Here is a 17,490-nt window from a genome sequence, read left to right as displayed (position 1 = left end):
ATTCTCTTCCCCAACAGGAAATGGCAAAGAGCACAGCAAAAGCTGTCCATATAGCCCCTCCTTGGCTCCGCCCCCCAGTCATTCTCTTTGCCGCTCTGAACAAGTAGCATCTCCACGGAGATGGTGAAGAGTATGTGGTGTTTAGTTGTAGTTTTTTATTCTTCTATCAAAAGTTTGTTATTTTGAAATGGTACTGGTATGTACTATTTACTTTGAAACAGAAAGAGATGAAGAGTTCTGTTTAAAAGAGGAGTATGATTTTAGCAGCAGTAACTAAAATCAATTGCTGTTCCCACGCAGGACTGTTGAGACCAGAGAACTTCAGTTGGGGGGAACAGTTTGCAGACTTTTCTGCTCAAGGTATGACTAGCCATTTTTCTAACAAGACTGTGTAATGCTGGAAGGCTGTCATTTTCCCTCATGGGGATCGGTAAGCCATTTTCTTAGACTCAGATAGAATAAAGGGCTTATTATGGGCTATTAACTGGTGGACACTCTTAAGGGCTAAATCGATTGTTTATTTAAGTTATTATTAAAGTTTTGAAGTGGATTTCAAACTTTTTACTATTTGGGGAACGTTTTTATCGCCAGGCACTAGTTAAGACACCTTCCCAGTCAGGAAGGGCCTTTCTCTGTAGTAGGCAGAGACTCATTTTTGCGTCATTATTGCACAGTTTCTTTTGAGTGCAGTGCATGCAGCTGCATGTGAGAGGGTCTGGTATCCACTGAAAACGTTCCTAGAAGGCTGGAATTGGTATCGTATACCCCCCTGGGATAAGTGAAGTCGCAGCAAAGGCTGTGGCTGGGACTGTAGTGGGGTTAAAATGCAAACGGCTCCGGTTTCCGCATTTTAAGGGTTAACAGCTTGGGGTGCAATACTTTGAATGCATTAAGACACTGTGGTGAAAATTTGGTAAAGATTGGATAATTCCTTCATAGTTTTTCACATATTCAGTAATAAAGTGTGCCCTGTTTAACATTTAAAGAGACAGTAACGGTTTTGTTTAAAAACGTTTTTTGTGCTTTATTAACCAGTTTAAGCCTGTTTAACATGTCTGTACCTTCAGATAGGTCATGTTCTGTATGTATGGAGGCCAAGGTGGTTCCTCCTTCAAATGTATGTGATAATTGTGCCATGGCATCCAAACAAAGTAAGGACAGTACTGTCACATTTAGTAAGGTTGCCCAGGATGATTCCTCAGATGAAGGAAGTAGGGATAGTTCTGCATCCTCTCCTTCCGTGTCTATACCAGTTATGCCCGCTTAGGCGACCCCTAGTACTTCTAGCGCGCCAATGCTTGTTACTATGCAACAATTGACGGCAGTAATGGATAACTCCATAGCTAATATTTTATCCAAAATACCAGGATTTCAGAGAAAGTGCGATTGCTCAGTTTTAAACACTGTAGAGCAGGAGGGCGCTGATGATAATTTATCTGTCATACCCTCACACCAGTCTGAAGTGGCAGTGAGGGAGGGTTTGTCAGATGGAGACATTTCTGATACAGGAAGAATTTCTCAGCAGGCAGAACCTGATGTTGTGACATTTAAATTAGTGCATCTCCGCGCATTACTTAAGGAGGTGCTATCTACTCTGGATGATTGTGACAATCTGGTCATCCCAGAAAAATTGTGCAAGATGGACAAGTTCCTAGAGGTCCCGGTGCACCCTGATGCCTTTCCAATACCTAAAAGGGTGGCGGACATAGTGAATAAGGAGTGGGAGAAGCCAGGCATACCTTTTGTCCCTCCTCCTATATTTAAGAAATTGTTCCCCATGGTCGACCCCAGGAAGGACACATGGCAAACAGTCCCTAAGGTCGAGGGGGGCGGTTTCTACACTAGCCAAACGCACAACCATTCCCATTGAGGACAATTGTGCTTTCAAAGATCCTATGGATAAAAAATTGGAGGGCTTGCTTAAAAAGATTTTTGTACAGCAAGGATACCTCCTTCAACCTATTTCGTGCATTATTCCTGTCACTACAGCGGCGTGGTTCTGGTTCGAGGAACTGGAAAAGTCGCTCAGTAGGGAGACTCCATATGAGGAGGTCATGGACAGAATTCACGCACTTAAGTTAGCTAATTCCTTTATTTTAGACGCCGCTTTGCAGTTAGCGGCGAAAAATTCAGGGTTTGCAATTGTGACGCGTAGAGCACTCTGGCTAAAGTCTTGGTCGGCGGATGTATCTTCCAAGACAAAATTGCTTAATATCCCTTTCAAAGGTAAGACCCTTTTTGGGCCAGAATTGAAGGAAATTATTTCAGATATCACTGGGGGAAAGGGCCATGCCCTCCTACAAGATAGGCCTTTCAAGGCTAAGAATAAGTCCAATTTTCGTTCCTTTCGCAATTTCAGGAATGGACCGGCTTCTAACTCTGCAGCCTCTAGACAAGAGGGTAACGCTTCCCAGACTAAACCAGCTTGGAAACCAATGCAAGGCTGGAACAAGGGTAAACAGGCCAAGAAGCCTGCTGCTGCTACCAAAACAGCATGAAGGGGTAGCCCCCAATCCGGGACCGGATCTAGTAGGGGGCAGACTCTCTCTCTTTGCTCAGGCTTGGGCAAGAGATGTTCAGGATCCCTGGGCACTAGAAATGGTCTCTCAGGGTTATCTTCTAGAATTCAAGCAACTTCCCACCAGGGGAAGGTTCTACATTTCTCACTTATCTTTAAACCAAATAAAGAGACAGGCATTCTTACATTGTGTAGAAGACCTGTTAAAGATGGGAGTGATACACCCAGTTCCAACTGTGGAACAAGGTCAGGGGTTTTACTCAAATCTGTTTGTAGTTCCCAAAAAAGAGGGAACTTTCAGACCAATTCTGGATTTAAAAATTCTAAACAAATTTCTCAGAGTTCCATCGTTCAAAATGGAAACCATTCGAACAATTTTACCTGCAATCCAGGAGGGTCAATATATGACTACCGTGGATTTAAAGGATGCGTATCTACATATTCCTATCCACAAAGATCATCATCAGTTCCTAAGGTTCGCCTTTCTGGACAAACATTATCAGTACGTGGCTCTCCCATTCGGACTAGCCACTGCTCCCAGAATTTTCACAAAGGTGCTCGGGTCCCTTCTAGCGGTTCTAAGACCAAGGGGCATTGCAGTGACACCTTACCTGGACGACATTCTAATTCAAGCGTCGTCTCTTTCCAAGGCAAAGGCTCATACAGACATTGTTCTAGCCTTTCTCAGATCTCACGGGTGGAAGGTGAACGTAGAAAAGAGTTCCCTGTCTCCGTCAAAGAGTTCCCTTTTTGGGAACAATAATAGATTCTTTAGAAATGAAGATCTTCTTGACAGAAGTCAGAAAGTCAAAGCTTCGAAACGCTTGTCAAGTTCTTCTCTCTATTCTGCAGCCTTCCATAGCTCAGTGCATGGAAGTAGTAGGGTTGATGGTGGCAGCAATGGACATAGTTCCTTTTGCTCGAATTCATCTAAGTCCATTACAACTGTGCATGCTCAAGCAGTGGAATGGGGATTATACAGACTTGTCTCCAAAGATTCAAGTAGACCAGATAACCAGAGACTCACTCCGTTGGTGGTGGTCCCAGGATCACCTGTCTCAGGGAATGAGTTTCAGCAGACCAAAGTGGGTCATTGTCACGACCGACGCCAGTCTATTAGGCTGGGGCGCGGTCTGGGACTCCCTGAAAGCTCAGGGTCTATGGTCTCTGGAAGAGTCTCTTCTTCCGATAAACATCCTGGAACTGAGAGCGATATTCAATGCTCTCCAGGCTTGGCCTCTACTAGCGAAGGCTGGATTCATAAGATTCCAGTCGGACATGACGACTGTAGCTTACATCAATCATCAGGGGGGAACAAGGAGTTCCTTAACGATGAGAGAGGTATCCAAAATCATCAAATGGGCGGAGGATCACTCCTGCCACCTATCTGCAATCCACATCCCAGGAGTAGACAACTGGGAGGAGGATTACCTGAGTCGTCAGACTTTCCATCCGGGGGAGTGGGAACTCCACCCGGAGGTGTTTGCCCAGTTGACTCAATTATGGGTCATTCCAGACATGGATCTGATAGCGTCCCGTCAGAACTTCAAGGTTCCTTGCTACAGGTCCAGATCCAGGGATCCCAAGGCGACTCTAGTGGATGCATTAGTGGCGCCTTGGTCGTTCAACCTAGCTTATGCGTTTCCACCGTTCCCTCTCCTCCCCAGGCTTGTAGCGAGGATCAAACAGGAGAAGACCTCGGTGATTCTGATAGCTCCTGCGTGGCCGCGCAGGACTTGGTATGCAGACCTTGTGAATATGTCATCGGCTCCACCATGGAAGCTACCTTTGAGACAGGATCTTCTAATACAAGGTCCATTCGAACATCCAAATCTAGTTTCTCTGCAGCTGACTGCTTGGAAATTGAACGTTTGATCTTATCCAAACGTGGGTTTTCAGATTCTGTGATAGATGCTCTGGTCCAAGCCAGAAAACCTGTGACTAGAAAGATTTAACATAAAATATGTAAAAGATATATCTGTTGGTGTGAATCCAAGGGATTCTCCTGGAGTAAGATTAAAATTCCTAAGATCCTCTCCTTTCTTCAAGAAGGTTTGGATAAGGGATTGTCAGCGAGTTCTCTAAAAGGACAGATTTCTGCTTTATCTGTCTTGTTACACAAACGACTGGCAGCTGTGCCAGATGTACAAGCTTTTGTACAGGCCTTGGTCAGAATCAAGCCTGTTTACAGACCCTTGACTCCTCCTTGGAGTCTAAATTTAGTTCTTTCAGTTCTTCAAGGGGTTCCGTTTGAACCCTTACATTCCATAGATATCAAGTTACTATCTTGGAAAGTTCTGTTTTTGGTTGCTATTTCTTCTGCAAGAAGAGTGTCTGAATTATCTGCTCTGCAGTGTAACCCACCCTATCTGGTGTTCCATTCAGATAAGGTTGTTTTGCGTACTAAGCCTGGTTTTCTTCCGAAGGTTGTTTCCAACAGGAATATTAACCAGGAAATAGTTGTTCCTTCTCTGTGTCCGAATCCAGTTTCAAAGAAGGAACGTTTGTTACAGAATTTAGATGTAGTTCGTGCTTTAAAGTTCTATTTAGAAGCGACTAAGGATTTTAGACAAACCTCATCTTTGTTTGTCGTTTACTCTGGTAAGAGGAGAGGACAAAAGGCTACGGTTACCTCTCTGTCTTTCTGGCTGAAAAGCATTATCCGATTGGCTTATGAGACTGCCGGACGGCAGCCTCCTGAACGAATCACAGCTCACTCCACTAGAGCTGTGGCTTCCACATGGGCCTTCAAGAACGAGGCTTCTGTTGATCAGATATGTAAGGCAGCGACTTGGTCTTCTCTGCACACTTTTGCCAAATTCTACAAATTTGATACTTTTGCTTCTTCGGAGGCTGTTTTTGGGAGAAAGGTTTTGCAAGCCGTGGTGCCTTCCGTTTATGTAACCTGATTTGCTCCCTCCCTTCATCCGTGTCCTAAAGCTTTGGTATTGGTTCCCACAAGTAATGGATGACGCCGTGGACCGGACACACCAATGTTGGAGAAAACAGAATTTATGCTTACCTGATAAATTACTTTCTCCAACGGTGTGTCCGGTCCACGGCCCACCCTGGTTTTTTAATCAGGTTTGAAAAATTTCTTTCGCTATACACTACAGTCACCACGGCACCCTATAGTTTCTCCTTTTTTTCTCCTAACCGTCGGTCAAATGACTGGGGGGGCGGAGCCAAGGAGGGGCTATATGGACAGCTTTTGCTGTGCTCTTTGCCATTTCCTGTTGGGGAAGAGAATATTCCCACAAGTAATGGATGACGCCGTGGACCGGACACACCGTTGGAGAAAGTAATTTATCAGGTAAGCATAAATTCTGTTTTTTAGTAAAGAATTGTTGATTATGCAGTTCTACTGTATTTAATGTTTTTTTTAATGACTGGTACTTATTACCAGTTTTCAAAACTTCTTATTGACTTTTTCTGTGTCACTTTAAACATTAAAATATTCTTCTCCTTGAATTGTAATGATTTGCATTAGACCTTTCTAACGGGGATGGTTTTTATGATAGGACATTATTAAAACAAAATATCTTGCAGAGGTAATACAAGACTTCCAAAGAGGCAGTGTGCTGTCAAATCTTTTTATTTAATGTGTGCCCAGTGATTCATCTGAACTACTAGAATGTATTAAATTTACAAATAGCTTGTTTACCTTTATTTTGTCATTTGAAATAGCTGTTGGCATCTGAAACCTCCACCAATGTAGAAAAACATCTTAAATTGGAGGCAGCAGCAGAAAGAAACCTCCCAGTGAAGTACCCTCAGTAGCTTTGCATACAATTTACTTAACTACTTGCCTGAGTGCATTGTCCCTTTCAATATAAGTGCTTGGTTACTCTGTATCTATTTAGTTCTAGTTTTTGGATTGCTTTATAATGTAAAAGCTGCAAGACTATGAATTTATATGGGCTGTAATATTTATTTTCTGTCTACTTTTCACAGATTGAAAAAGGCAAACATTGCATTTGAGCACATGTTTGAAGAAGTTCCGATTGTTATTAAGAACTCTCATCTCATCAATGTTCTTAACTGGGAACTGGATAAAAAAGCACCATTAACTGAAAAACATGAACTGCTAAGCTTGTCCAGCAGGTGAGTACTTACATTTTAGTTTGTGGAATTGTCAAACCAATTTTTTTTTTTTTTTTTGGCATTGGCCAGTTACCTTTAAATGGACACTCAAATCAAAATTAAACTTTCAGGTTTCAGATAGAGCTGCAATTTTAAACAACTTTACAATTTACTTCCATCAACATAATTTGCACAGTCTTTTTATATTTACACTTTTTGAGTCACCAGCTCGTACTGAACATTTGAAAGAATTCACAGATAAGTATATGCAGCATTTGTGATTGGCTGATGGCTGTCACATTGTACAGGAGGAGTGGAAATGGACATAATTTTAAAGTTTGTCAGAAAAAAATCTACTACTCATTTGAATTTCAGACTAAGTGCTATTGCATTGTCGATTATTGAAATCTACTGTTTTTACTGGTCCTTTGAAGCAAACATCTTAAATCTTTTGATGTGATATTAACTCACAATTGTAAATTTGTCTATTCCTTAAAGGTATGCGGTTATCTGTTCTAACGTCCGCTCCATGCTTGTGGTGCTACCAGATAAAGTGTACTATACAGGGGTGACCAGCCTGCTTGATCGCAAGCAGGTCAATCAAGGGGTCAAACCATTGCTGTAGACACAGTGATTTAACCCCTTAATTGCAATGTGTTCCAGACACTTAAAATACATTACAACTCTGTGTTATGCAGCAGTGGTTTAACCCCATGACTGGTGTTAATGTGACTGTTTTCTACATTTGTGCTAGTTCCTATATGCCCATCAAATCTGGTGAGCCTCCATATAGGTCATCCATTTGTATTGATACATACACAATATTCATTCAGAGTGAATTTTAGCCTAAAGGAAAAGGTTGTCTTTTTGTTTGTTTTGTTATAAGTATTCATTTGTATTATTAAATATTAGTAGTTTTTGAAATGTGTTCTTTAATGTGACACACACAGATGGGTTCAATCTTGTGAAAAAAGAACCTGAAAATAAGACAGATGATGGTTGCAGTTTGACTATTACATAGTAGATGAGGTTGAAAAAAGACAGGTCTATTGTTCAACCAATACAAATCTTAGTATACTTACAATAAAAGCTCCAGTTGAGCTAAAATGAATCCCTTTTAACACAAGCAATCATATCCCTGAATTCTGTTTCTAGACCATTTTAAATGTATCTAAGATATTGGCATTTATAACCTCCTTAGGTAATGAGTTCCACAATTTAATTGCTCTTACAGTGAAATATAACATTCACGTTGCAGGAGATTAAATATCCTTTACTCCAGACTTAAATTTGAAATAAATAGAGCTTCTGCCATCTCTGTATATGGGCCTTAAATATATTTATATAGAGAAATAATGTCACCACTCAGAACAGACCCAGTTTGGCAAACCTCTCCTCATAGTTTAAAATCCCCATTCCCCTTATTTGCTTTATGGCCCTTCTCTGAAAATTGCAGCAATTCCTCTTTTTAAATACATACTAGTATCTTATTAGCCTTAGAAGCCACTACCCTGAATTGTGCACCCATCTTTAGCTTATCTATTACTACTTCCAAATCCCTTTCCTCCCCTGTTTTGCTAAGTCTAGTCCCATTTAAATAATATGTTGCCTGTTTATTTTTACTTCCAAAATGTAGAACCTTGCATTTTCCAGTATTAAATCTCATTTTCCATTTACCTGCCCATTCTTCTAATTTTTGTAGATCCCCTTGTTAAACAATTTCATCCTGCACTGACCTAATGACCTTAAACAACTTTGTATCATCTGCAAAAATAGACATGTTGCTATTTAATCCTTGTTCCAAGTCATTAATAAAAATATTAAAAATAACAAAGCCACTGATTACCTTTCTCCAATATGAGTGTGATACATTTACAACTACTACTCATTTATCCAGTTATTTATCCTTGCGCTCACATTTTCAGCTATTCCCAGTTGCTTAATTGTGTACATTAATTTCTCATGTTGGCAATGTGTCAAACGCCTTTGTAAAATCTAAGTATATCACATCAACTTTATATTTTTACTTACTTCCTCATAGAATCTATTTAGATCAGTTTGACATGATCAATTTCTCATAAAACCATGCTCATTTGAACTCATTATCTTGTTTACACAAATATACTTATATAATCCGTTATCCCTTCAAGTATCTTCTGTACTATTGATGTCAGACTAACTGGTCTATACCTTCCTGGATCAGCCCTGCTTCCTTTTTTAAAAAGTGGTACCACATCAACTTTATGCCAGTCCTGGGGTACTATGCCTGAAGATAATGAGTCTTGAAAAATTGGAGTTTTGGCTATAACAGTGCTAATTTCCTGTAAAACCCATGGAGTTTTATTTACCTTAATATTATCCATTTTTTTCTTGATATCCTCTAGAGATAACCCAGTTAATGGCATTAGCTTGTATGTTCTAATTTGTTTCAAAGTATCTCCCATTAGTTCCTCTCTTGTGTATACTGAAGAAAATAACTGGTTTAATACCTCAGCCTTCTCCCTGTCACTGTTAATGAAACAATTACAGAAAACAAGGTGTTCTTAAAATGTTTACGCTTTGCTAATGTTAACCTATGCAAGACAACAGAAATTGCTTTTAATTATACAGTGTTTAGGGTTCCATTAACAAATCTGTTTCTAAGCCTTGTTTATAAAAAAAAAAAAAAAACACAAAAAATGGTTGTACCCCAGTAAATTTCTTTACTATACTAGTTTGTTACGTTTGTTACTCTCATAGATATCCTATTATTAATAGCATTGTATATCCTTAAGCTTCTTGCATACAGTATACAATATTGTTTTTTTATTTTATAGCTGAGATGTTCCGTTATATAAAAGTGATGGCAAAATGTACCCTTTGTATTAACAGATCCGTAATGTTTGCCATATTTTTGATGGAGTTGAATTCTTCAGTTATAATGAAGATACGCTATAACTTACTTTTTAAAGGGACACTAAACCCAAACATTTTCTTTCATGATTCAGATAGAGAATATCATTTTAAACAACATTCCAATGTACTTCTATTATTTAATTTGCTTAATTCTTTAGCTATCCTTTGTTGAAGAAATAGCAATGTATATGGGTGAACCAATCACACAAGGCATCTATGGGCAGCAACCAATCAGCAGCTACTGAGTCTATCTAGATATGCTTTTCAGCAAAGTATAACAAGAGAATGATGCAAATTAGATAATAGAAGTAAATGAGAAAGTTATTAAAATGACATGCTCTTTCTAAATCATGAAAGAAAAAAATGTGGGTTTCATGTCCCTTTAATGTAGCACTTAAATTCTAATACCCCACGCTCTGGCTGCCCAATTCAAAAGTAGTTGTGTTTTTTTGTTGTTTTTACTGAGCTAACGGTTTGAACTGTTCTCCATATTGGTGCTCTTGCTACAATAAAAGCCGTATGACTAGAGCACTGATTGGAGAACAATTAAAACTGTTGGCACACAAAAGTGAAGTGGGCGGCTGGGGTGTGGGGTATTGGAATGTAAGCCCTACATTAAAAATATGCATCTTCATTAAACTCCATCTAAAATATCGCTAATATTCTTGATCTGTTTATACAAAGGGGACATTTTTAACATCACTTTAATCCTCTGCACAACTATATCTTCAGAAACTAACCTCACAAATCTTTCAGTGAAATAGTTTGTGTGCCTCATGTACTTAGATGTGCACACACACATTTTTGTAAGTTATAGAGAGCATAGCTAATTGGGAATGACTGCTCTCATTTGCAAGCATTCGTCATTTCCTGAGTATGGTACAGTCTTATCACAAAGGACTTGCGCGCTTCACCTTATTAATTTTTTATTACAATTCTTGGCAAAAGGACATTTAACAACCTCAGAACCACAGCCAGCTCTGCTGACAGCCACAAATGTGTTTCCTGATTCATGAAGCTTTTTCTACACTAACTCAACAAGGGTATAAACCGATGACTGTAGTTCAGCTTAGGGCAGCGTGCTACCATTTATTGCTTTGTGGTTAGAGGGAAAAAATAATATTGCAGTTTGCCAAATGCATTGCCATTTCAAGCTCTGAAATATATAATTTCTTCTGCTTTGTGCAATGTATATCCTGAATTAGATACTTATTGTTCATTTGTTTGAAAGACACGTTATAAATCTTCTTTTTGGCTCCAAAAATGTCAGATTGTTCTGATTTCCTGTTTAACCCAGAAACAAAGTGTATTGTTAATGCAAACCTTTAATGAATCAATATTAAAAAAGGGATAACACTTGATCTGATCCAGTAATATAATAATATTCAGTTAATATAATGTCATGTAGCACGCTATAATGTCTTTCCATCTGGATATGAAAACTTAATGCAGAACGTATGCTTCGATTGCTTGTACAGTCTTAGAATGATTTAACAAAACTCACTATCAACAGCCTTGCTTTTAAAGGCTCCGTTTATACCGTGTTGTCAGATTCATTGCTGATCTCAGAGCAGCACCAGAGTAATAGGCAATATACGCTGTAAATCTTATGTTGAGCAACTTTTCATGTACTTCCTTACAGTAAAGTAGCAAATGCCAGATACTTTCCTTACTATACAGTGTGCCAGGTATTATATAGTTTGTGCTTTCAGTATCTCTAATTAAATTTCTTCACATTGTTATGCTTCTTTTTCTCTCTCCTTTTTTTCTCTCTATCAATTCAGTTCAGCTTTATTGGCATGACTGTTTTTAAATCACTGTTGTCAAAGTATATTGTTTAGGGTAAAATCATTGTGATAAAGTGGGATTTTTGTTCTCTGAAATATTGGGCATAGATTAAGTAAATGAGGAAATATCAGTGTCTCTGGAATTTATATGGTAATTTTCATTATGTGGCATGTATTTAGCTGACCACTCTGTGGTGTGTGGGTGTGTGTGTCTCTCTCCCCCCCCCCCACTCTCTCCCTCCCCCCCCCCCCACTCTCTCCCTTTTTCCCTTACACTCTCTCCCTCCCTCAGTCCCTTTCTCTCTCTCGCCATCTCTCTCTCTCTCGCCATCTCTCTCTCTCTCGCCATATCTCTCTCTCGCCATCTCTCTCTCGCCATCTCTCTCTCGCCATCTCTCTCTCTCTCTCTCTCTCTCTCTCTCTCGCCATCTCTCTCTCTCGCCATCTCTCTCTCTCTCGCCATCTCTCTCTCTCTCTCGCCATCTCTCTCTCTCGCCATCTCTCTCTCTCGCCATCTCTCTCTCTCGCCATCTCTCTCTCTCTCTCCCCATCTCTCTCTCTCTCTCCCCATCTCTCTCTCTCTCTCTCGCCATCTCTCTCTCTCTCTCTCTCTCGCCATCTCTCTCTCTCTCGCCATCTCTCTCTCTCTCGCCATCTCTCTCTCTCTCTCGCCATCTCTCTCTCTCTCTCGCCATCTCTCTCTCTCTCTCGCCATCTCTCTCTCTCTCTCTCTCTCTCTCTCTCTCTCTCTCTCTCTCTCTCTCTCTCGCCATCTCTCTCTCTCGCCATCTCTCTCTCTCGCCATCTCTCTCTCTCGCCATCTCTCTCTCTCGCCATCTCTCTCTCTCGCCATCTCTCTCTCTCGCCATTTCTCTCGCCATCTCTCTCGCCATCTCTCTCGCCATCTCTCTCGCCATCTCTCCCTTCGCCCTCTCTCCCTTCGCCCTCTCTCCCTTCCCCCTCTCTCGCCCTCTCTCCCTTCCCCCTCTCTCGCCCTCTCTCCCTTCCCCCTCTCTCGCCCTCACTCCCTTTCCCCCTCTCTCGCCCTCACTCCCTTTCCCCCTCTCTCGCCCTCACTCCCTTTCCCCCCTCTCTCGCCCTCACTCCCTTTCCCCCTCTCTCGCCCTCACTCCCTTTCCCCCTCTCTCGCCCTCACTCCCTTTCCCCCTCTCTCGCCCTCACTCCCTTTCCCCCTCTCTCGCCCTCACTCCCTTTCCCCCTCTCTCGCCCTCACTCCCTTTCCCCCTCTCTCGCCCTCACTCCCTTTCCCCCTCTCTCGCCCTCACTCCCTTTCCCCCTCTCTCGCCCTCACTCCCTTTCCCCCTCTCTCGCCCTCACTCCCTTTCCCCCTCTCTCCCCGCACACACTATCCCCCCCCCACACACACACACAGACTAGTCTCTCCCCCCCCCGCACACACACTAGACTCTCCCCCCCCCCGCACACACACTAGACTCTCCCCCCCCCACACACACACTAGACTCTCCCCCCCACACACACACACTAGACTCTCCCACACACACACACTAGTCTCTCCCCCCCCCACACACACACACAGACTAGTCTCTCCCCCCCCCCCACACACACACTAGACTCCCCCCACACACACACACTAGACTCTCCCCCCACACACACACACACTAGACTCTTCCCCCCCACACACACTAGACTCCTCTCCCCCCCCCACACACTAGACTCTCCCCCCCCCCCACACACACACACACTAGACTCTCCCCCCCCACACACACACACTAGACTCTTCCCCCCCACACACACACACACTAGACTCTCCCCCCCACACACACACACACTAGACTCTCCCCCCCACACACACACACACTAGACTCTCCCCCCCACACACACACACACTAGACTCTCCCCCCCCCCACACACACACTAGACTCTCCCCCCCCCCCCCCACGCACACTAGACTCTCCCCCCCCCACACACACACTAGACTCTCCCCCCCCCACACACACTAGACTCTCCCCCCCCCACACACACTAGACTCCCCCCCACACACACACACACTAGACTCCCCCCCCCACACACACACATTAGACTCCCCCCCCACACACACTAGACTCTCCCCCCCCCCACACACACACACTATCCTCTTCCCCCCCACCACTATCCTCTTCCCCCCCACCACTATCCTCTCCCCCCCCACCACTATCCTCTTCCCCCCCACTTCCCCCTCTCTCGCCCTCTCTCCCTTCCCCCTCTCTCGCCCTCACTCCCTTTCCCCCTCTCTCGCCCTCACTCCCTTTCCCCCTCTCTCGCCCTCACTCCCTTTCCCCCTCTCTCGCCCTCACTCCCTTTCCCCCTCTCTCGCCCTTACTCCCTTTCCCCCTCTCTCGCCCTCACTCCCTTTCCCCCTCTCTCGCCCTCACTCCCTTTCCCCCTCTCTCGCCCTCACTCCCTTTCCCCCTCTCTCGCCCTCACTCCCTTTCCCCCTCTCTCGCCCTCACTCCCTTTCCCCCTCTCTCGCCCGCACTCCCTTTCCCCCTCTCTCGCCCTCACTCCCTTTCCCCCTCTCTCCCCGCACACACTATCCCCCCCCCACACACACACACAAATCTGTTTGTGGTTCCCAAAAAAGAGGGAACTTTCAGACCAATCCTGGATTTAAAGATCCTAAACAAATTCCTAAGAGTTCCATCGTTCAAAATGGAGACTATTCGGACAATTTTACCCATGATCCAAAAGGGTCAGTACATGACCACAGTGGATCTAAAGGATGCTTACCTTCACATACCGATTCACAAAGATCATTACCGGTATCTAAGGTTTGCCTTCCTAGACAGGCATTACCAGTTTGTAGCTCTTCCATTCGGATTGGCTACAGCTCCAAGAATCTTCACAAAGGTTCTGGGTGCTCTTCTGGCGGTACTAAGACCGCGGGGAATCTCGGTAGCTCCGTACCTAGACGACATTCTGATACAAGCTTCAAGCTTTCAAACTGCCAAGTCTCATACAGAGTTAGTACTGGCTTTTCTAAGGTCACATGGATGGAAGGTGAACGAAAAGAAAAGTTCACTCGTTCCACTCACAAGAGTTCCCTTCCTGGGGACTCTTATAGATTCTGTAGAAATGAAGATTTACCTGACAGAGGACAGGTTAACAAGACTTCAAAGTGCTTGCCGCACCCTTCATTCCATTCAACACCCGTCAGTGGCTCAATGCATGGAGGTAATCGGCTTAATGGTAGCGGCAATGGACATAGTTCCCTTTGCTCGCTTACACCTCAGACCACTGCAACTGTTCATGCTAAGTCAGTGGAATGGGGATTACTCAGATTTGTCCCCTTCTCTGAATCTGGATCAAGAGACCAGAAATTCTCTTCTATGGTGGCTTTCTCGGCCACATCTGTCCAGGGGGATGCCATTCAGCAGACCAGACTGGACAATTGTAACAACAGACGCCAGCCTTCTAGGATGGGGTGCCGTCTGGAATTCTCTGAAAGCTCAGGGACAATGGAGTCAGGAGGAGAGTCTCCTGCCAATAAACATTCTGGAATTGAGAGCAGTTCTCAATGCCCTCCTGGCTTGGCCCCAGTTGACAACTCGGGGGTTCATCAGGTTTCAGTCGGATAACATCAAAATCTAACTTCTCTGAAGCTGACTGCTTGGAAATTGAACGCTTGATTTTATCAAGACGTGGGTTTTCTGAGTCAGTTATTGATACCTTAATACAGGCTAGGAAGCCTGTTACCAGAAGGATTTACCATAAGATATGGCGTAAATACCTATATTGGTGTGAATCCAAAGGTTACTCTTGGAGTAAGGTTAGGATTCCTAGGATATTGTCTTTTCTACAAGAAGGTTTAGAAAAGGGTTTATCTGCTAGTTCATTAAAGGGACAGATCTCAGCTCTGTCCATTCTGTTACACAAACGTCTGTCAGAAGTTCCTGACGTTCAGGCTTTTTGTCAGGCTTTGGCCAGGATTAAGCCTGTGTTTAAAACTGTTGCTCCGCCATGGAGCTTAAACCTTGTTCTTAACGTTTTACAGGGCGTTCCGTTTGAACCCCTTCATTCCATTGATATAAAGTTGTTATCTTGGAAAGTTCTATTTTTAATGGCTATTTCCTCGGCTCGAAGAGTCTCTGAGTTATCAGCCTTACATTGTGATTCTCCTTATTTGATTTTTCATTCGGATAAGGTAGTTCTGCGTACTAAACCTGGGTTCTTACCTAAGGTAGTCACTAACAGGAATATCAATCAAGAGATTGTTGTTCCTTCTTTGTGTCCAAATCCTCCTTCGAAGAAGGAACGTCTACTGCACAATCTGGACGTAGTTCATGCCCTAAAATTTTACTTACAGGCAACTAAGGAATTTCGACAAACGTCTTCTCTGTTTGTCGTTTACTCTGGTCAGAGGAGAGGTCAAAAGGCTTCTGCTACCTCTCTTTCTTTCATGTAATTAGCAAGAGTCCATGAGCTAGTGACGTATGGGATATACATTCCTACCAGGAGGGGCAAAGTTTCCCAAACCTCAAAATGCCTATAAATACACCCCTCACCACACCCACAATTCAGTTTTACAAACTTTGCCTCCGATGGAGGTGGTGAAGTAAGTTTGTGCTAGATTCTACGTTGATATGCGCTCCGCAGCAAGTTGGAGCCCGGTTTTCCTCTCAGCGTGCAGTGAATGTCAGAGGGATGTGAGGAGAGTATTGCCTATTTGAATGCAGTGATCTCCTTCTAAGGGGTCTATTTCATAGGTTCTCTGTTATCGGTCGTAGAGATTCATCTCTTACCTCCCTTTTCAGATCGACGATATACTCTTATATATACCATTACCTCTGCTGATTCTCGTTTCAGTACTGGTTTGGCTATCTGCTATATGTAGATGAGTGTCCTGGGGTAAGTAAGTCTTATTTTCTGTGACACTCCTAGCTATGGTTGGGCACTTTGTTTATAAAGTTCTAAATATATGTATTCAAACATTTATTTGCCTTGACTCAGAATGTTCAACTTTCCTTATTTTCAGACAGTCAGTTTCATATTTGGGATAATGCATTTAACATTTTTCTTACCTTAAAATTTGACTTTTTCCCTGTGGGCTGTTAGGCTCGCGGGGGCTGAAAATGCTTCATTTTATTGCGTCATTCTTGGCGCGGACTTCTTTGGCGCAAAAATTATTTTCCGTTTCCGGCGTCATACGTGTCGCCGGAAGTTGCGTCATTTTTTGACGTTATTTTGCGCCAAAAATGTCGGCGTTCCGGATGTGGCGTCATTTTTGGCGCCAAAAAGCATTTAGGCGCCAAATAATGTGGGCGTCTTATTTGGCGCGAAAAAATATGGGCGTCACTTTTGTCTCCACATTATTTAAGTCTCATTTTTTCTTGCTTCTGGTTGCTAGAAGCTTGTTCTTTGGCATTTTTTCCCATTCCTGAAACTGTCATTTAAGGAATTTGATCAATTTTGCTTTATATATATGTTGTTTTTTCTCTTACATATTGCAAGATGTCTCACGTTGCATCTGAGTCAGAAGATACTACAGGAAAATCGCTGTCAAGTGCTGAATCTACCAAAGCTAAGTGTATCTGCTGTAAACTTTTGGTAGCTATTCCTCCAGCTGTTGTTTGTATTGATTGTCATGACAAACTTGTTAAAGCAGATAATATTTCCTTTAGTAAAGTACCATTGCCTATTGCAGTTCCTTCAACATCTAAGGTGCAGAATGTTCCTGATAATATAAGAGATTTTGTTTCTGAATCCATAAAGAAGGCTATGTCTGTTATTTCTCCTTCTAGTAAACGTAAAAAATCTTTTAAAACTTCTCTCCCTACAGATGAATTTTTAACTGAACATCATCATTCTGATTCTGATGATTCCTCTGGTTCAGATGATTCTGTCTCAGAGGTTGATGCTGATAAATCTTCATATTTATTTAAAATGGAATTTATTCGTTCTTTACTTAAAGAAGTCCTAATTGCTTTAGAAATAGAGGATTCTGGTCCTCTTGATACTAAATCTAAACGTTTAAATAAGGTTTTTAAATCTCCTGTAGTTATTCCAGAAGTTTTTCCTGTCCCTGATGCTATTTCTGCAGTAATTTCCAAAGAATGGGATAATTTGGGTAATTCATTTACTCCTTCTAAACGTTTTAAGCAATTATATCCTGTGCCGTCTGACAGATTAGAATTTTGGGACAAGATCCCTAAAGTTGATGGGGCTATTTCTACCCTTGCTAAACGTACT

The 17,490-nt window shown here is 42.6% G+C and overlaps 1 protein-coding gene across 1 annotated transcript in view; it reads left to right on the top strand.

The window, feature by feature from the left end:
- Positions 1-17,490, top strand: part of EIF3H (eukaryotic translation initiation factor 3 subunit H) — a 521,148-nt gene that overhangs the window by 409,716 nt on the left and 93,942 nt on the right. The window contains exon 5 of the mRNA XM_053715305.1: positions 6,473-6,622. Coding sequence (XP_053571280.1) covers positions 6,473-6,622 — 150 coding nt within the window. The remainder of the gene's footprint in view (positions 1-6,472; positions 6,623-17,490) is intronic.

Source organism: Bombina bombina, chromosome 5 (assembly GCF_027579735.1).
Source record: "Bombina bombina isolate aBomBom1 chromosome 5, aBomBom1.pri, whole genome shotgun sequence".
Classification (NCBI taxonomy): Eukaryota; Metazoa; Chordata; class Amphibia; order Anura; family Bombinatoridae; genus Bombina; species Bombina bombina.
This window is presented reverse-complemented; position numbering and strand designations above follow the sequence as displayed.